Raw genomic sequence first — 21,681 nt, 5'->3', positions numbered from 1 at the left:
AGCCAAACACTACCAGCAGAAGATATTTTCCCTTCACTGTTTATGCAATCTCCCACTGACACATGTAGAACAGCTGGCAGCAGTCCCAGGATGCACACCTTGCCAGAATGGACTACCGGTGAGAGCACAAATCTTTCAGATCTGTTAGACACCCCCAAGTTAGCAGTACTTCATCTCCTGAAGTTCATGTTGTTTTAAAAAACAAAGTTATCTTTAAGTGGATTTAAACTAAGTATTTCATGTGAAACAGACAGTGTCCCTTAGCTGAAATTTCAGGTGTCAAAATGTTCACTAAGCCTTTAGAAACTAATTTTTCCTATAAAGGTAAGGCAAACTCCAGGTATAATTTCCTAACACCAGTCCAAAGCTCCAGATTTCAACACCTACCTATTTACATATTAAAAATTGTTCTAATATTTTTAATTACTTGGTCAATTCAAACAGAAGCATTTATATAATGAGAAAGCATATTTAGGAAAATTGTGATAATAGGGTCAACATATTCAAACACTGAAGAAGCTACAACAGCAAACTAAAATATCTTGTAGTCTTACTCACTAGAATTAACTGAAAGAAAAGTCTGATTACTTCTTCAGCAAAGTCAGTTTCATTTTCATGGAAATAACACATCACCAGACCTACACGCATGCCACAAGAAACATCTATTTCCATATCTTAAATTTTAAAATTAAAAAAAAAAAAAAAAATTACATTGTTGCAACTCAAAGCATTCAGGAAGAATAACCTTATCAGGTCTGAGAGCAGCAGTCTGAAGTGTAACAAAGGCAGCAAATGCAGACTTCTTGGCTCCTCACCACTATAGTTCACAAAGTACTATGGGAGGCAAACAAAGCAGGAACATCTGCAACTGAGGCTCCTGATAGAGTCAAGAATCAGAACTGGCTTCTCAGAGTTCTAATACTACACAGAAGTTACCCATTCACTTGCACATCTTCTACAAACAACCATTAAAGGTAACTCAACTATTGCAATTTTACTCCATGTATGTTCTAGCATTTTCCTCCTACACAAGGCATCAAAGAGTGTACAATATATACCCTAAGGCCTAACAGTTTGTCCAGGGCTTCTACATTCCCCTTTCTGATAACCCACATTTCATTCTCTCAGCCTCAATTCACCATGATCCAATGCACACAACTTCCAGATCACCACACAATAATAGCTCAGTCCAGAAGAGAAGTCTGAGCACAGTTACAGACCAACAGAACTCCTATTAATGTAGAACTAACTCATTGGCATTTACAACTCTTTTGCAAACACTGTCCTGTTTTACAGGGTTGATTGTCATATCACATCATTTCAGGTGTTTGACTTAGCACAAAATATCATAAATATAGTCCTGACAACCCAATAAACACACAACTTTTCACTTATCTTCTGCAGATAGTATCTTCATCAACTAAGAGTCCACAGAAATTAGCTCGGACTCCTCTCTTTAATGCATCAGTCAAAGCTGTCCAGATTCTATACTCAGGTCTTAAACTTTAAAATGCTTATAGTTTCAATTTTGGTTTAGTAAAATGTTCACTAAACATTAGAGATTCTTAAGCTCTAAGAGCACTGTGTGCTACTGTAAAAAAATCTGAGTCAAGGGAAAATAAACATGAATTTAAGGCTACACCGAAGCTCAGAGGGTGGAGCAAATACATTCATTATTGTGTGTGTGTTTGAGACCTTTCTATGCCATCTTTTAGAGTTAAAATGCCACTGCTCATTTCTTGAGCTGCTCAAACATTACCTACCTAATGCCTGATGTGGAAAGTCTAAACAGAAAATGTTACTGTCTCCCTGATGTCAAGTGGAGCCCAGTCATGAGTTTCAGTGCTTTAACACTAACCCCATAATTAGTTCTGTAACACAGCACGATGTAGTTATTACCTCTATTAATTACAGCAGCTTTTGTCCATTATATCCAAGAATAATGTAAATGTCCCAGCATATTAGTAATATCTGGGGAGAAATGTCTGAGATGCTTCATTTTTACCACAACTTTACCTGTGCTTCACTAAGGCCAAGCTCCAGCATTTCCAGTGACTTTCGAATCATGTTTGATTTTTCTTCAACCAGATTAGTTTCATCATCTTTCTTCAAACATTTCAATGTTTCAAGTAAGCTCTGTAAAATTGAATTGTGTTCATTCTTCAGTGCCTCTAGTCCATTAATCACTTGCTTAGTTTTGGCAATGATTTCATCTTGAGTAAGCTTCTCCAACTTCTCTTCCTTTAAATACACCATTGTGGACATGTTTTCATACATTCTGAAATGGAAGAGTATGCTAGTTAATACAAAAGGAAAAATAAAATAAGCATATAAGTATACAAATGAATAAAGCCTGAAAAGTATATTCAGAATACAATTATATTTGTGCACAATTTTTACAATGTTTCATGTCCTGAGTTTGAACAGTGTCAACTTCCCCAGTTTCTATATCCAGATTTAACATTAACACTCATTGATAAACCAAAAAACAACATACAATGAAACACAATGATGTGGCATTAGAATTTGTAGTAACTACTGAGGAACAGGGCTGCACCTCCAGGATTCTGTCTGTAAAACAAGCTAAGTAGGTGGTGCATAAAATACACACTATAATAAATATAGCTATTTGCAGATGCCACTGATCTGTAGTTCTCTAAAAAAAAAAAAAAACCACAAAATGGAGCTTGAAGAATTTGAAGAAATACCACATAGCCTTCTGAAAGAGTTCATCAGTCAGTCATGAGAAAAGTAATCTTTCTCCTGTAAAAAGGGAACATCAGCCTCATCCTTTCCTGAGGACTACAAAAGCTCTTACCACTACATATTCTGAACATCTCAACTACCCCTAGGACAACTTTAATTCATTGTTTTTACTCTAAACACATAGATTTTTCAATTGCCTACAGGTCTAGATGCAGCTGTTTTGATGATGATGGAACACCTGTCTCATGCCAGAAAAAACAGTTTGCATAATACAACCCTTGCAGCAAGAAACATTTCACTGTGCTATTTTATCAGAATCTAATGCATTGCAGTAAAGATACTAAATTTCTGGATACTGAATGCAAATGAAGACCCAAAAAAGTTTAGAAACTCACATATTCTAATTATCACACATGCTGTTACTGAACTGACAAACAAGCTTATAAATGTAAAAATGTAAACAGAAGACATACAAACCATTTGGCCCTTTTTAAATGTCACCAGTAAAATGTTCTATAATGAAAATAAAGACTTGAGAAATTCCTCCTCTATACCTCAGCTATTTAAATCTTTGAGTGAACCAGGAAGTATAAATTAGAATAAAACAGGAAAGATTCTTCAAAAGCAATAAATTATCCCATCTATGTGAAGACACCTGGGTAACCACTGACAAACTAACATTTAAAATTAATTAAAACTGTATTAAAATTTTGTACTACAAAAGCTAGTCTAATTTTAGGAGAAAGCAAAAAAAAAAATTAGAACCACTTAAGTCTTGAATTAAAACTGCTGTACAAAGATGCACATATGCACATCATGACAACAGCCAAAGGATGTGCTCTTATGCTTTTGTATTATATTAAAAATAAAAGGCTGCTCTTTCTATGTGCTCAAATTACCCTCTCTGAGATGATCTCCTGCAATACAATACCCAAAAGGCACAGCCACTTGTTACCAAACAAAAGCTGTAGATGACAGTAGGGGTTTTTTGTAATAATCTATTGTCTGAAAACACAGAATCTGGGGAAGTGTGAACTTGGTTTTACCCAGATTTAATACAGTAACTTCATATTCACAAATAAATCAACATGAAACATACAAATCTGTATAAAGCAACTAATCTAGCATGGCATAAGAAATTAACCCATGAAGACCTGATGAGGAGAATGATATCTGCACATTTCCCACTTCTAACCTGAGAACTATGACCCAGAATGCTTAAAAAGACAGTTTTAAAGTACAGACTCTCTGAAGTTGCGCAGAAAAAGGAACTGCAATTTAATGTGGACCAAATTTGCAAATAAATGCTTCTAACACACAGTCATATAGGAAATTGTTATGGATTATACTAACTCCAGCACACAACCCTAATTAGCCTTGGCACACTTTCACAGCCTCAATTAACAATTTCCATCCTAAATGCACAGAACTGAATCTTTGATTACAAGGAAGTAAAGGAAGCAGAGACATCTAATGAAGTGACTGTGTATTTTTTGTGAACAGAGATAGCAGTAATTCCTTCTGCATGCCTCAATATTCTGTCATTTTACAGCAAAATTAAAAGCAGATGTTTGCATACATATATGTAATGCACACATAGATACTGTCTTAAAAAATTACACATTTTAAACACTTCAGTAGAAATAAAATTAATTCTAAGTGATGAATACAGATAAATTAACACTCATAAATTAACAGATAAGTTAACAGGCCCATAGTACTGGCTCAATACACTAAAGCTGCAACTAAGGATGGCTAAGCCAGCACAGCAGCTTTTGAAGAGAGGAGAAGCAGGTTTAAACATGATGGGGCAAAACCACACTAAAACCACCCCAGCAGCAGACCTGCTTTATGAATACATTCCTCCTGTCTCAGTCCAGTGTGCCAGATTTTTTAGCTGCCTCATTCCAACCCAAACGCAGCTAAAAGCTTCCACTGCCTCTGCACTACCAGTACAAGGGATCTGCTGGAGCCAAGCCAAAAGCTGCCTCAAGACACAGACTGACATGAAGGTCCTTGCAGCCTGCCAGAGGGATTCTCAAGTCTCCTCTAGTGAGCACTGTTAGAATCCCAATCTCTCCCACCGACAGGAAAGGAATAAATATTTTGGGCTAAGTTTTGAGGGATGTCTGTTGGTATTCAGAGTTTTATCGATTCTGCTTAGGAGAATAATTTAGAAAACAGGAGGATAACAAACATATAATTTGTCCTGCCATCAAATCTGACTCTGCAGGAATAAAATTTATGGATAAATATCTAATAGCCTTTAAGGGCAGTAAGTGAAGGTGTGTTGCTACCATGATTTTTTTTTAAATGTATTTTACAAAAGATATGTATGCCTGTTCACAATCAAGCCCATATTTGAATACATAATCATATAACTGGGGAGGGTTTTGTAAAGGACAAGGACTTGGATTCAATGATCTCTGCGAGTCCCTTCCAACTCAGCATATTCTGGGATTCTGTAAATTAGATTTGAATGTCCTGAGGCAGCAAACACCAGACAGGAAGCAAACCAATGAAGTTTGTATGCAGGATGTATACAGAGGAAAGGAGACAAAACCTAGCCAGCCTATTGTCACTTCTCAAAAAATGTTAACTCTTTCTTCCTATGCATTTCCCTACAGAAAAAAAAGAGTGTAGGCAAAGGCTTCTCAAGCTCCTGTAAGTTTTGTCCTGCACTCCACTGCACTGCAAATTTTACCTAGGCAGGAACTCTAGATTCAAATACTAGTTTTTAGCTCAGTGTACAACTGAAAACAAATCAAAGAATTAAGAAGTACAAAGGTTTATAAAACAGAATTTTGGATGAGGAAAAAAATATGCAATGCAGACAGAGTTACAGACTCACTAGCTGGCTTAAGAAATTTACCTATTATATTAAGTATGTGTCTGTGTAGATCTTGAATATTATCCTCCTTCTTTGTTTGTGATAATATTGACTATGCAGAAGTCCAAAAGTCACTTAATGCTTTCCAACTTCTACAAAAATTAAGTCACAGCCTTCAAACACACAAATTTTAGTTAATTTTGACAGACCAACATAAAAAGCCCTGCAACTAAAGAGGTTTCCACATTTTGTAACATAAGCTCAAAACAAAGAAATGGACTGAGAATAGCAAGAGTCTGAACCCAAAGCACAGCCAAACCCTTCAGTAGTGTAACCACTGGGATAATCTCATCATATACAAACAACTTAAGTGGCTGTTATCTTTAATCAGTTTAAGTATTCTGTTATTCATAAAACTTTCAAACCAACTACACTAGTAATGCTGACATCAAAGATTTCTGCCTAAATTCTTCCACAGACATACACATATCACAGCCAGCTACTAAGCTCTCCAGCTCATACTTACAGATCTCTCACAGAGCTTTTCCTAGCCATCTGCTTTTAAAGAAGAGTTGTTTTCCTGCAGATCACCTCAAAATATTCTTCTGCCAAAACATGTATGAATCCCTCTTTGCACAAGAAAACTTATCAAGGAAGAATTTCATTCTAAAAACCCACAAGATTTTTTTTTCCTTGACTAAAGATCAGCATGAATCCTAAAAACAAATAAATAAAACCATTCTAATTTTTTTTCCTTGTTATGAATCCCTAAGGACTTCCCCTCTCTGTATTGATATTTTTATTATTTAATGGGTTTCAAGTACTAAAAGCTTGGAAGGTAAATTTTTAATGTACTTAGCATCTGATCACAACTGTTGCAAAATACAATTTTAAATAAATAAATTATAAAACCCCCCAAGTCTAAACTGCTTTGTCAAGCAAAATTCTCCCTAAACCTCTTCTCTGAATGTACAGCTCACAGGTAGCATAACCGAAAATGAATGTGTTCATTCATTTCCAAATAATTCAAATAAAGTGTTTGCATCATCTTCCCAACAGTAAAAGCTGCTGCAAGACTGGCTCAAGCCATACCTAGGGGCTCTGTCACCTACATGCACTGCAAATTCCACAAAGTTACAGTGAAAAGTTAAACTAATTTGAGCTTTTTGTATCTCTAATAGAAACCTAACAGTTCACTATTTTCTAACAATAATCAGTCTATTCAAGGCTTTTAACCCTAATTTCACTCTTAGTTCCTCCTAATTAAATGGCAAGGTTCAGCATCCTACATCTGCCTTGCACTTGTTTCAATTTTGTATGAGCTGCAAATTACAAGTCATTAATTCCCTGCTCAGAGCGAGAACACGTCTCATTACATCATGGAAGGCACCATCTTCAAATACTACGAGCTGCTTTAACTGCTAATCTTCATAATGTGGAAAACTGCCTTCCCAAACAGCCATCAAAACATTACAGGCTGTTCCAAGCACAAAAACTAAGCAACAAAGGCAAGAGATGAAAAACACTTTGGGAAGGACTTAGTAGCGTGTTAAACACTGCATCAGCCGCACCCCTCCTGCAGGCAGCTCAGCAACAGCAGAAATGACAAGGATGAATCACTCGTGGATGCCTTTCATACGCAGAGAAATGTATTTGTAAAAGCACTCACATAACAAACACTCGATTTGGACTATATTGCTGCTATGGCTTTCAGTCAGAATCTCCAATTGTGAAAGAACAATGATTATCTGTTGTTTTTTTCAAAATTAAGATGTTAAATTTCCCTTTACCTGTGAGATTATTTCTGCTGTCACAAGTCATATTCCCATAAGGAATATTTATACTCTTTCCTTTTTTGTCTGATTTGCCTTCCTTTTACTTAAAATGATCCCTTATAGTCAGGAATTTTGTTCCATTACATGATCTCTGAATTCCCAGAGGAAAGTAGCTTTTCCCTCTTGACATATTCAGGACTGCAGCTTTCCTTCCAGTGCTAGTCATCATTCTTCCCATCATCTATATTTGAATCTGCATAAAATAGAAAATCTGGAACTGCACCTGCAAACAGTGTCCTGGTGGAGGTCAGACTTAAGGCACGCTGGCTGACCCAGTTCTAAAAACAGAACACTGCTGCACTTCTGCACTGCCTCGGGTTTCCAAATACGTGAGCTCAGAAAGCACCTTCAGCATTTAACACACAGGTACACCAGCTGCCTTAAAAATAACTCGGTGAGGACAATTAGCAGCACATTCTGGAGGCTGTAAATCACTGACCAGAAGCAGGTAAGAGAATGGAGTTGCACACAACCTAGCAACCAGTATTAAGCTACAGAGAAACTACCCCTTCCCAAGGGGAGTCACTTTTTCTACCAATTACCAAATAGTAAGCATCTGAATTTTAAAGAAAAAATTACTGCACTCCCCCTGCCAGCCTTCAGAGCCAGCCCTGAATGCAGAAGTCTGCCCTGCCACTTGGTTTAAAGAGAAGGTATGCTGGGTAAATAAATGTCCTGTAAAAAGGATATTTGTAGTTCTTTAAGTTAAGGGCACATATCCCAAGAAAAGCTCAGAATCACATCTGGAATTTGACCTACAGCCTTAACATCACAAAATGTCTGTGTTGGTAAGTAAACTGGACAAACACTCAACCTTTGCAAAGTTTTGGCATTTGTAAAGGCAAGCCCAGAGGTTTCTGAAGAAATGCACAGGACATTATTAATAAGCAAATAATAAGCAAAGGACAGATTGAGTAAAAGGAGTAAAATAAAAACCCCTTGAATACTGGCAGAAATTTCTACATCTCCAACAAGGCTGTTGCTTTTCTCTTATGACTGCCAGGAGCACCCTACTTTCCACATGGCAGCAGTGGGAAGAAGCTGTGGTGGCCTCACGTTCTACCCCTGCATCACATCAACATCCACCTCTGAAAAACACTGTCAGCCTCTAGGACACCCCAATGCCTACCAATAAGCTCATGTACTGCATTAAACTATGTTTAAGTGAAGAGGATTATGTACTTGTTTAGCTGAAGAACACAGCCACTGTACATCTACCTTGATAAATCTTGGAATGTTTTAATGTTGGGGCCCACTATTAAAAAAATTTAAAATCACACCGTTCAGGGCAAATCTTCAGATCTTTTGGAAAATGAAAAAATTATTACAGAGAAACTCAGACTAACAAACCATATTTGCTAAAAAAAAAAAAAAAGAGATTATAGCAAAAATAGCTCCTATAAAACCCTTACCAAGGGTGAAGCTGACAATTCTCTTTGAGAAAGCACAAGCTAAGATGATTTGCACTGCTGAGAAAGTACAAGCTAGGAAGATTTGCTCTGCTGCAGAGTCCTTTGATTTAGATTTCTGCAGCATGCTACTTCAACACTAATGAACACTTTCTTAGCAATCATACCTGGATTCTTAAAGGTAACAAATTTAATACTATGTTGAAAAAAATACTTTTGCACATTTCAAAGACAGCTGAGAGATATTTCAGCCCTCAGCCTTCTTTCTCCTGCAGCAAGCAAACTATTTTCATGAAATTTATTACTTCCTGCTGAAATAGTTAACTGAGTTAAAAATCTGTATACAGTGTAAAAGTATTCAGTGACATAAAAGCTTTCTTTAACTACACGGATTATTCTCCCTCTTAAAGAAAAGATTATGGTGTCAATCCCTTGACCGTGCTGCACTGAATAAACATTGGCTACTAGCTAGCATTTCAATTATCATGATACAGCAAATCTGTATCCTTTTAACTGCAGACAATCCAGATGACCTGCCCATCTAATTCCAAAATCTCTTTTAGACTCAAACATATCTGGAATTCCATAATGCTGCAGGCCAAATCCCATCTTGCTTTTCCTGTTCACATACTGCAGCAGACAGAGACCCTCAAATGATGTGACTGCCCCTTACACATTATTATACCTATTCCAACTATTTGTGTGAAAGGAATCAAGGGAAAGTATCCTCTTTTTTGCATATCTCATCAACTGCATTTTACCTTTCCAAAGGCCTAAAAATACAGTGATTGAAACACAGACTAGCAACATATCCTAAAATCACTGTAGATTCTCTGAGAAGTGTTAGATACTACAATTGGTCTGGATGTATTAAAGGCATGTAAGAGAAAAATTAATTCTCTGTACACATACCCAAGCCCTTCCAATATCTCAGATTTCAAATGAAACTGGATGGATATTAAGACCCTTCTATGCATTTGGTATCACATCAAAGATTACTATGTCAAAGCTGAAACAAGTGCAAAAGCAATCTGACAGGCGTGTGTGTCTAAGGCAGTTCCACAGAGCCAGTCAGGAGTCCAGAGGAGCTACACTAAAAGCCAGACTTTCAAGAAGGTACAGCTTATAAACTATTTGTTAATCGAGGCTGCTATCATCTGTTACATGCTGGTGGTACATAACTCCTTTTCCTTACTCAAAATCTGAAACAGCCCAGTGGCAAGATCCAAACTCCATTCTTTTCCAGAATAATAAAACTGAACACAGCCTTCTTCTGCTGTTCAGTAGTGTTGGGCGAAACCTAACTGATTTTTTTAATTTTAGTTATGTCCATGGAATCTCTGAAGGCAGGCAGAGTGCAAATCTCCAAGTCTCCTACCCCTTGGAGCAAGGGAGTTGTCTCCCTTCTGTACCACTGTTGCGTCAACAGAAGCAGCGTCTGTTGGTCTCCTGCAAAGCCAGCACTTCCTCAACTTCTGTGAGCACTTTCAAGCAGACACCAATGGATGTTGAGAAAGGAGAGCTTTTTCCCTCCCTAAAACACTGACACAACATACCAGTTTAGGCCACAGGAGATTTGCCTTCTCCTGTGAAATATGATAACAAAGCCCCCCTCACTGGATCACGTTAACAAAAAGATCATGACTGTATCAAGAGCAATTACATAAAGAGAGAATAAACTTATTTAAATGAATCAGAAGGCAGAGGTGCAACAACTTAAAAAGTAGTTATAATTACCTTTAATTATTAAAAAGTCTTGTCACAAGAATCAAAGATATATCAGGAGAAATCTAGGCTAATTGTTCAAAAATTGTATTGTAGTTTAGTACTTTGTAGTTACAAGGACATGCTTCATAAATTATCCACTTTAAGTAGATTGAAAGGAAATTTTGACTGTATTTTAAAATAAATACTGTCAAGAAAGTCTGAGTAACAGATCCATCATCACTATCAAATTACACAGTTTTTCCCCTCAATATTCCAAGAACGTGCATTGATTTTTGTGTGAAAATAGCATTTGGCTCTTCATGGACTGGCCACCTTGTGCAAACAGGTCTTCAATGAATTTTGATAAACGTTTTGATAAGGCTGGTTCTTGCTGGTGTGAGAGACCTTGAGACTGGAATAGGGTTAGAGCACATAGCATAAGAGGAAATACAGCAACATCAAAAGCTACCTATCTTGCAATTTGAAGCTGTCAATATTGTAGACAAAACATTTTTTCAGCTTGACTCTAGTTCTTTCATTTTGCATTGTTATTTTTGGACAAGTACTGCTTTATTGACTAATCAAAGTAAACATCCATTTATGTTATCTATTTATCTAATCTCTAAACAGCACTTAAGTAGAAGCACAGGAATGTTCCCATCAAATCAGTCTTCCAGAATACATTAGAAACGCTATCAGCTTCCACTTGCTAACATCAATTCTATTATCTTAACCAAATCTACTTTTTATAGCACACCCATAAAGATCTGGAAAATTCATTCTGGAAGGGCAGAGAAGGCCACAGCTAGCCTCATATCACTGGATCCATGTGGGAAGCTCTGCTGACAATTTGCTGTGAGTTCTGACTACAGTGCTCTTACATGCTTGATGACATTGAAGAAAAGGGTTATTTGGACTGAGGAAAAAAAAGCAATTCTTTCTGCAGACATAAAAGGAACATCCACCAACAGTGTTTCAGCACACAGCAGCCTTTAGGTTTAATAAATCCTTACATCGGATTTTGAAGCTATTTAATAGTTCGTATTAAGATGCACAAACTGTGCAGTGTCTCTTCAAGCTTTAGGGAAAGTATCTTCCTCCTGCTTATCCTTCAATAATTAAAGAAAGAAATGCAAAACACTAAAAAGACCACAGAAAAAGTTACACAACTAAACTGTTCAGGCATAATCCTTAATATTGAAAAAGAATTAATGTTAACCCATTCGATATTATATTAAAATCAATACTTTCAATGGTAACTACCAGTTATGAGAATTTTTTTTTTATACCTTACATATTTGATAGAAAGGACAGCAAATATGACCATCTAGATACAACCATCTAGAAAAACAACTGCACATCACTCACTGATTCTTACCTATGACTGCAGAAAGCTAAATTAGCTGTAAGGTTGGAAATAATTTCCTTGTTAAGTACTCCATAATCCGGAGGCCTTATTCTGATGTTCTGAACTCTCCTGGGTCAGGAGGTGCTGAGCAATAGAGCAGGCCCTAACCCACTACTTCACAAAGGCACCTTAACATTCTGTGCACTCATACTTGAGGATCAAACCATAGCTCTAACCCCTTCTCTAGTGATCTTTCACATTCCTGATTTACCTTAGCTAGTGCTGGGCATAGAGTGTCCCTTTGGGACTCCTGAAATCCTCACTGTGGTCACACCACTCGTGTGACAGTTCCCCCCACCCTGCTGCAGGACACCTCTCTTCTGGTGAACTGACACAGAACAAGAGCACACTAACTGGAAAATAAACACAGAAGCTAAAAGTTTCATTTGAATATTGTTTTTTAAACCATCTGACTTGGATAATCTGTTTGGAAAGCACCCCCCTCCTGAGGATGGCAGAACAGTGGCCTCCTAAAACAACCACGCCATTAAAAGCACCGTATCATGCGCCTGCAAGCACCGCTCCATGTGCAGCCAGACTACAAGTGCAATACAAAAAAGGAAAAGAAAAAACAGAAGTCAGCAAACATATTTTCAAGCTGTTTGTTATCCTAACAAATGGGTGTGGATCAAGATTCAATGGCCACACAAAGTACAAGCAGTCACTGTAATTCAAACCCCACCAACTGCCTTCAAAAATGGGCTGTGCATCTTTGCTCTCCACCTGCATTCAGCACAAATTCCAAACCCAAGATATTTTCTTTCGTTAAACAATGTATTCCAAAAGCAGTATTTTAAGAGAGGGCTAAAATCAACATGCAGATTATTATTTTTTTCTTAAAACCCCTGGGAGAGAAATTGATACTAATTGAATAAAAAGTACTTAAAAGCAAAGTAATTGATTCATTAATCTGCCTTTATCTATTTTCTGAACAATGGAAAGGAGATGTATTTAAGTAACAACAAATTACTGAGACTCTGAGACAAAGTCACCCTGTGGTGCCTCTCGTCTTTTTCAAAAGGTAAAGTACCTTTTGATAACAAATTCTTTAAAAATTAGGACATCTGGATATGACACCTGTAAATACCATAAAAAAACATTACATATCATCTCTGTATGATTTCTTAAGCCCTTGGGATTGCCTACCAAGGACCAGTATGATGTGTTCCAGAATGCTCCCAGACCAGAATCTTATTAAGCAAATTTATTACATCCTCTCTGTTAAACACAATTCTCCCTTACCACAGCCATAGTCCTCAGGTTCACATATCTAATCTTCCCAAAATACAACATTCCTCAAAACGAACATGTCTTTCTGGGGATTCATTCCCTTATATCTCTAGTAAGACCTCTAGGTCACTATCATGCAAGCTACACACTGCCAATCACCAGCATGACTCCTGTACCCCTCCATGTTTCAATACAGTGATATTCATTATATTGAATGCTACTGTACTGAATTGGGCCACTACATCCAGGGAAATGGTAAACATAAACAACAGCACATTCTTTTATTTTCCACACATTATTGCCTTCTACGTACAGAGGAATTTAGAGACTGAATCATCTTCCTGCAAACACCTGACCATGAGCACTCTTTCACTCACCAAGGCTATGGCTAGACAACATAACCTGGCAATGCTCCTCACCCAGCCACATATTTCATTCACATCCCTGTCCATAATAAATCAAAATAAAGGTATGTGCCTTTTACTGGATTATTCTACTGTCAGAAGTGAGGGGACAGAAAAGAAAAAAGGTTCAGGCCAACCAAAATACACTTATTTCCCCAGGCTGCCACGCAGCATGCTGTGCTGATGGATCAAGGACAAGGGAACAAGCAGCAGGACTGTGGAACTACATAAACCAGCACTGAGATTGAAGAACATTTTATCTACTCCTTAGAGATCAATTATATATTCCTATTCTGTCAACAGAAACATTATAGGAGGTTGCAGTGCCCCTCCTAGCTCAAAACTATTACCTCCCCTATGTCCTCACACACTACCATCACACTAGATGGATTAATCTGACTACACTCTGCCACTGGGAGGGAGAGATGAATCCACTTCTTTCATCAAGCCTCCTCCCTTTAAATACACACTAAATGCAACTGGGAGCTGGGGGAGAGCAGGGTGGAACATCCAGTTTAAGCACATGAACAAATGAAACATTAAAGGTGAGGATATACTAAAATCCACTCACGGCAAAGACAGGAGGGATGACAGAGTAACAGCATTTCCTCTGAAATGGAAGCTGCTCAAGCCAGAAGAGAAAGATGAAACTGTACCTTTCCCACATTATTCAGGCTGACATTGTTTGATATAGGAACATCCATAAAAGCACCTAATCTTAAGACAATATTCTATTTAGAAAAGGAAAAAGAAAGCAGAGAACCACACCAATACACACCCTGCTCCTCTCTGCCAGTCCCTAATCTGTATGACATGGATTGCAAATCATTCACCTACTGTCATCTGGAAGGAACAAACTCAGGATACAGTGCAGGAATGCAGTTACTGCAATCCTTTACAAAGCTTAAACCACCACCCTCTGCACTGAGGAATGGCTCACAAGTTCAAACCACAGCACACTGCCAGTAATCTTAATTTTTTGTTAACATTAACTACCTAACTACTACATACATACACAGATAAGAATGAAGATAATAATTTATCTGGTAATCCTACAAAATATATGTATTGTCCTTTAAAAAGACTAACTTGTAGATAAAACTTTTTAAGTGGTATCAAAAAGTTGGTTTATGTCAGACATTTCTCGAACTTCTGAACATTAATAAGTGCAGTGTTAACTTTTGAAATGGTTTGCTGTGGTACATCTCATAGTACATGTAATATAATTAGCCACCACCCCAACCCTACAGATATGTAAGGAAGCCAGTACTACCCACTAGATTGTTGACATCCTTTGTTCTAGTCACTTTAATAAAATCAGCTAAGTTTCTGACATAATCCCAGAAAGAAAATCTAAACACAATGAACTGGGTTTATGGTGGGTATTTACAAAATAATCAAAATAAGAAACTGCTCACTTTGAAGTCTACCCACAAAAGATATTTTACTCCTTTCACTTGTAAGGAGGACTTGATACTAAGAAACCATGTACAAAATATGTCCATTTAAGCAGACACCAGACAACAAGCATATTGGAAATATAACGTGGCATGAGCCCAAATTCCTCATTTTCAGCAAGAAACACGACCAACAATAACTATTTGACAAACTAAATTCATTTTAATTCTACGTACATGCCAAATGCCAAAATACAGCTTCCAGAGTTAAGATTGTTTCTTACTGCAGTTAAATAGCAGCATCCCTGGGAGATAAGCTGGATTCAAAGAAACAGTGATTAAATCAACACACAGATACTATTACTTTCATCTGTTTTCTTAGCTGACTGAATCTGAAGAAACTGTCAACTATCAGAGACTGTCTTTACACATTTAAAGAAATTAGCATCTCTAATATTAACTGTGCTTCAGTGTCCATCCTTTGGTCACATTCCCAAATACATAATTGTACTAGAAGCAGCATACGTACAACCTTCAGTCCTCGTGCTTGCCCTTTCAGTACAGCCTCTTATTATTAAGTATGTTAATTGTCTAGCAGAAAAAGCCCCATGTATAGTGTAATCTCATGCCTGATGACTATAAAACACCTCACATAGAACCCTCTGGAAGTAATTCCTGTATCAGTGAAAGCATCTGCAATTCTGGCTCTAATCCTCATAACGAAGTGCCCAATTTAAATCCCGGAAGATGACGACACCAAATATCTCAGCAAATCCAAGTCACAAAAAGGGCACCTTTCTCTGGTCAGGCATTTATTTAGTAACTTCTCAAAGGAACCACATTTCCCTCTACATCCTACTTTCAGGAAGGAAAATGTTTCACTAAATCAAACACTGGGAAGACTTTACCTCAAGAACACCTGAAGCTGACTCTGACTCGGGGTAACTGCTACAACCAGTTCTATTTGAAGTCAAACAGGAATCTTTTCAGAGTGAACAAGGTGTCTCTGGCTGGTACTTGGGTACAACAAATACATCTTAGACATTATGTTCGTCATGCTTTTGCTTGAAGGAAAATCAGAATTAACACTGAAAAGAAATGTTTTTCTAAACTTTGGTCAAGGCAGATACTGTGTTCTTGTAAAACAATTAGAAATACTTTGGAAACATGAAATATTATGAAGGCTGAATTAAGAGAAAGCCTGTGGCTACCCACTTTATTGAGATCAGGATGGAACTAGTCCATTTTTACAACAGTTGTGTCATACTAAACAACACCCTGGAACTGACTACAAAAAATGTTAATTTAACTAGACCTAGCATGCTTGTCCCCTTCACTGTCTGCGACTCTGCTCTTCAACACTGAATACACTTTGCTTTGTACACTGAGTATACTTTGCTTATTTATGAATTTACCCAGATTTCTGTATTTTTTTACTCCTCTAATAAAAACTATATTTTACAAGTATTAGTACACTGAATTGAGTTTTAAAATAATCATGAGCTATGCAACTGGAGAGATGCTATTAATTCCAGAGTAAATTCAATCGCACGTCTGCCAGAGAAGTCAAACAGAAGAAGAGATGAAAGAGTAACTGCACAAGCCCACATTTCAAGAGAATGGACTCAGAACTTAATATACTGAAATATAATATATTTCCCCAAATTCTCAATTAAATAAGACACATATGTAGGTATGTGTGCATACACAAAAAGATACAGAGAGAGAGATATGTGCACTGTATGAGCAGCACATGAGTGAGAGGTTTCTGACATGAGCACGGCAAGTTCTGCACAAACACAGGAAGTAGCAATTGTCCTTATATGGCTTAAACGTCTGTACAGTGTAGTTTGTTCTAAGTCAAAAACATTCAGATTGACTCCTGCATATTTAATTACAAATTATGTTTTTGAATCCTCTGTTGTCAAACACAGACCTTTTAAAAGAATCCACTTCCATTAATAAGGCATTACTAACCATGTCATAGGAATTTGACAAACAATTCATGAAGTTACTTCACAGGACCTTTGGGGGGTAACCTTATACTCTTTTTTTAGTTACATATAGTAGCAAGTAAAGAGAATCTATGCTCAAATTGCTGTTAGAATTTCTGATTACTGGAACTGTCCAGCTCCATCCTCATCCTTCAGAAACACGAAGGTTGCCAAACTTCAACTGCAACGTGATGCAGAAGTGATACTGCATTGGTGAGCGAGTTTCAGGAATGGACAATTTAAATTCCCTGCATTTACCCACATGCTTCTCCATTGTGTGAAATGTCTACCTAAATGGAACTGCCAGAGCTCTCCACAGCTGTTCTAATTTCATGGAAAAGGTCCTCCTAAACCATGTGATCACAAAAATAATTGAGCAAGGGACTTACAAGGTCTTCTGCTCAGCCTCACCAGATGGATCAGCTTTCTCTCTGCTGCCAGTAAATGCTGAATGTGTAACTTCCAATTGTATCTGTAATCCTAGGGTTATAACATCCTCTATCACGTTTCACTGAAGCTTTGGAACTCATACTCAATTAAAATAAAGCTATTTTCCAAAAGAGTTTTAAATCAACTGTGCCTTCTAAAAGGTGTTGCTTTCAGTTTTGTTGGGCTTTTCTTTTTTTAATCAAAATGCTAAGCTGTCTAAAATCTCAACAGTTCCTCTTTAGCTTCCAATGGACACCCTTTGTGCATAAGTTTCCTATTTAAGTGATGAGCAAATGCAAAAGTGGAAGTGAAAGAGACAATTATTCTGCAGAGCAATTGTTGTTAAACCTTCTGTCAAGCACAACACAGCTAAAAATGCATTTTAACTGTTTTAGTTTCTTGTATTTTTATGTGTAAACATGAAAGCATGCTATATGAATGACACTGGCTCATAATTTTGCTGTTCAAAGTAAACTATAAAAACAGACTTGCTTTTTCCTAGCCAGTTTTGTTTTCTGAGTCTGTATTCTGACTTCATGACCAGTATCTTGAGTACTGATATTACTTTTTTTTTACATCCACTAATGGAAATCACTAACAAAAAAAAAAAAAAAAAAAGGTGGTGCCACCTTGGCGATTAAAATGTGCTTTAATATGCCTAGAACACAGAATTCAATAAAGTGTCAAGAAGTTTCCTTATGCTGATTACATACAACTGCTATGCAGATCTACAAATCTGGCATCTCGTTACTTAGAAATATCAGAAAGACGAAAGCAAAATAAGTCCTTCTAATCAATCTCTGCTCTAAAGATACAGCTATCAATTAAATCAATTGTGCATTTTTGCTAGATTAACATGTTTCTAACCAATGCTTTCCTTATTTTGGAGGTGCAGAAATCCGGGCAAGACCTAAGTCTATGAATCGCCTCGGACTACAGCACGGCAGGTGACCTACAATGTACAAATCCGGTCACTATGTACAAAGCCCAAAGAAGACCTGTCCTAGCCTCACCTTCCACCAGTTCCGCCCTGGCAGCGGCACAGCCCCAGAGCCGGGGGAGCGCAGACAAAGCGCCGCACGCCCGGAGCCGCAGGCCGAAGCCTCCCCAGCCCTCTCTGCCCGCTCCCTCCCAGGGCGGCGCCCGCCGCAGCACCGGGGGGAGCCGGCAGAGGAAACGGGGACAAAGCCGAGCCGATCCCCATCCCGAGGCACGTACCCCTGCCCGCAGCCGAGCGCTGAGCGCAACTGACAAAACGCCCAAGAAAAAGCCTCCCTGAAAAGCCACCCCGCCCTGGGCGCGGAAAGGACGGGGCCGGCTGTCAGCGGCGGCGCTGCGGGGGGACCGGGCGGCCCGCGCAGCCTTTTGTTGTTTGCGCAGCGGCGGATGAGAAGGGAGAGGAACTGAACACCCCACGCACCCACACCCAAACACACACGCCCCGGGTCCCGGCCCGCCGGCCCCGGCCCGGCCGGCTCCCTCCGCTCACCGCTCGGTGCTGCAGCTCGGGCGATGTGCGCAGCGCTCGCTGGGGCGGCGGGGGCCGCGCAGCCCGGGGCGGGGAGGCGGCCGGAGGAGGATGTCAGCGATGGGCGGGCGAAAGGGAGGAAGGAAAAGGGTTTTTGGGGGGGAGAGAGGACCGGAGAGAGGGAGGGAAGGCGAGAAAGAAGCGAGTCAGCACCACGGCGGACCCAGTGCTTCCCGCAAGGCGCTGACAGGGCCGCGGTGGTCGGCGCCGGCGGAGCGCGGCTGACAGCTGCCGGCAGCCGCCACCACCGCCCCGGCTGCTGCTGCTGCGGCTGCGGCCGCCGCCCCTGTCCCGCCCCGCGCTCCCCTCCCTCCTTCCCTCCCGCCCCGCCTGACATGGCGGCGCCCCCCCTTCTCCCACAAGCGCCCGCGCGCCCTTCTCCCCCACCGCCCCCCCTCATGGCGTCATGCCTCCCCGGGAGCGGGCAGCGCCGGGCGGGATGCTCTGAGGGAGCTCAGGGCTTCAGGTGCATCCCCGAGGCTGCCAGTGCGGGCCACGCTAAACCTTGCTAAGATTTGCCTCGGTCCGCCTCAAGTGGATGTCAGTGGAGAGCAGATCCCGGCGGTTCCTCAGGGCGCCCTCGGTGACACTGGGGCGGTTTCGCTCCATGGGGGCACCGCTGCTGATGCTCTTGGCCTGGTTTGACCTGCTGTAGTGGAAAGAAGTTCAGGGTTATGGTGACTGTAGGACTCATAAAACTGATGCCCCCATCTCAGTTGGATGCCTCTGGGAAAATCTTCCACTCCCTTTGAAAAGGACATTGAATTGCTGGAGTGTGTCCAGCAAAGGGCAGCAAGGCTTGTGAAAGGTCTAGAAAACCTGTCTTATGAGGAATGGCTGAGGGACCTGAGTTGGTTTAGTTTCAAGAAGGGGAGGCTCAGGAGGGAACCTCATCACTCTCTGGAATAGGTTGCCCAGGGAGTGGTGGAGCCACCACCCTGGAGGTGCTCAAGAGGCACCTGGATGTGGCACTGAGCAATGTGGTTCAGTGGTTATGGGGTTACAGGGGCAGTGCTGGTTGGTTGGACTGGATAATCTTGAAGGTCTCTTCTTCTATTCCAACCATGACTTCATGAAATGCACTTGAAAATCTCTGCAGTGTGCAGCAGCTCATGGAGCAAGTCACAGAGAAACAGGCTGAAGGAAGAGTTCTGTGTTGAAGGCTGGGCCCCCACACAGAGCTCAGTGTGTGTTGCTAATATATTTCAACGCCCTTGTCTTTGTTCTGCATGGAAGTAAGTGCAAGATCCCTTCTCTTACACAGGCTTACACATGAAAAATAAGACTTCCTTGAGAACTCAGTGACACTTGTCACAAGAACTATTTCTTTGCAGCTTCCAATTTCATTCCCATTCTCACTAGAGAGGAAGGAACAGCCACAGTATTTTCTTTGTGTTATGTTCCACTAGGTAGAAGTCAAGCCCAGAAAGGAAACATGGAAGGAATTGAGGTATAAGATTAAAAAAATAAAAAATAAAAAGAACAATAAAAACAAACAAACAAAACCACAAAAAATAACCATTACAAAACCTCCCCAAAAAGACAAACACCAAAAACATTAAATATAGCAAAGCAGTAAAATGTAAATTGTAAATCATCAGGGATTAGTGACAACCTATTGTTATATTGTGATTGTTATATTGATTATCACCTGGGCTGCACATAGAATAGAATAGCATTGTTCAGTTGGAGGGGACCTGCAATGATCATTTAGTCCCTGCAGTATGTACAGGGTATGAATCATAACCTAATAGAAGAACAGAGGTATAGTGGTAAATCAAAATATGCAGCCTCACCTAAGTGATAATATTTAAAATATTCAAGGAAAGCAGAACTTAAGTATGTTTGCCCTCATGTACAATGCTGAGCAAGTCTACAGAATAGCAGATGTGAGAACCAGAGTTGGGTTAGAAAGCAAGGCTCCTAAGAATAAGCAGGAAGTTGGAAGAAGAATCAAAGCTAATATTGTTGTCAAAGAGGCAGAAGAACAGGAAGAGTCACAGAAGCCCACAAGAAACAAAGCAAAGTTAGGGGAACATGGACAGTCTTCAGACTGTAAATAGAGATAATCATTGCTGTATTTGAAAAGCTGAGGGAAATAAAGTATACTTACTGAATTCCACTCTCTGGTTGATCTCTTACACAGATCAAGCTGTCCAGCAAAACCCCATTTTGATACAAGTACTTCCAAGCAGCAGTTTCTTGCATTCTTCATCTCCATTTAAAACTTTTCTCTGTCAATTTTATATTAATGGTTTAATTAACCACATTCTAGTTTTGACAGGCAGTACAACCTAATTATAACAATGTGAAATATCTCTTTGCAGAGTAATATGAAAGGGGAAAAAAGATTGAAGGGCATTCCTTTGCACAAACTACATTTTAAAGAGTTATGCCAATTGGTTCACAGGTTCAGAGTATTCTCATGAATATGCAAGAGATTTAATTAAAAATAGAACATGTCCTAATTACATAATTATGCAAGAGAACTGATTCAAAGGAACCACTCCTGCCTTTTGAATAAACAATATTCATTGCTTTCTTCCTATCACACATTTGCTTTAAAAGATTGCCTGCAATTAGCTGCTTACCCCAGGGATGTGAGCATCTCTGAACAAAGCAACTACTCCAGCTATGACCCTGATTCATAATATGCTGGCTAATCAAGTATTTGCATCCTGGCAATTTCCCACATAAACAGCACACACTATAAGCTCCCTCCTGCAGGAAGGTTGATTAGCTCAATGGAGCTATAGTGCAGTGTTACTCCTCTCTGTTTATGGCACACAGCAGAAGTTAGACAC

General features: G+C 39.4%; 1 protein-coding gene across 8 annotated transcripts in view; it reads right to left on the bottom strand.

Moving 5' to 3' along the window:
* Positions 1 to 19,150, bottom strand: part of KLC1 (kinesin light chain 1) — a 46,299-nt gene extending 27,149 nt beyond the window's left edge. For 7 of the 8 annotated variants that reach the window (XM_059850424.1, XM_059850426.1, XM_059850427.1 and 4 more), the window contains exon 1: positions 2,017 to 2,278. In XM_059850424.1, the coding sequence (XP_059706407.1) occupies positions 2,017 to 2,277 (261 nt within the window). In that variant the 5' untranslated portion in view covers position 2,278. Of the gene's footprint in view, positions 1 to 2,016; positions 2,279 to 18,838 lie in introns of those variants that run through there. The other variant, XM_059850423.1, reaches the window with a different exon arrangement.
* Positions 19,151 to 21,681: the final 2,531 nt, after the last annotated feature.

This window comes from Haemorhous mexicanus, chromosome 6 (assembly GCF_027477595.1).
Source record: "Haemorhous mexicanus isolate bHaeMex1 chromosome 6, bHaeMex1.pri, whole genome shotgun sequence".
NCBI classification, from domain to species: domain Eukaryota; kingdom Metazoa; phylum Chordata; class Aves; order Passeriformes; family Fringillidae; genus Haemorhous; species Haemorhous mexicanus.
This window is presented reverse-complemented; position numbering and strand designations above follow the sequence as displayed.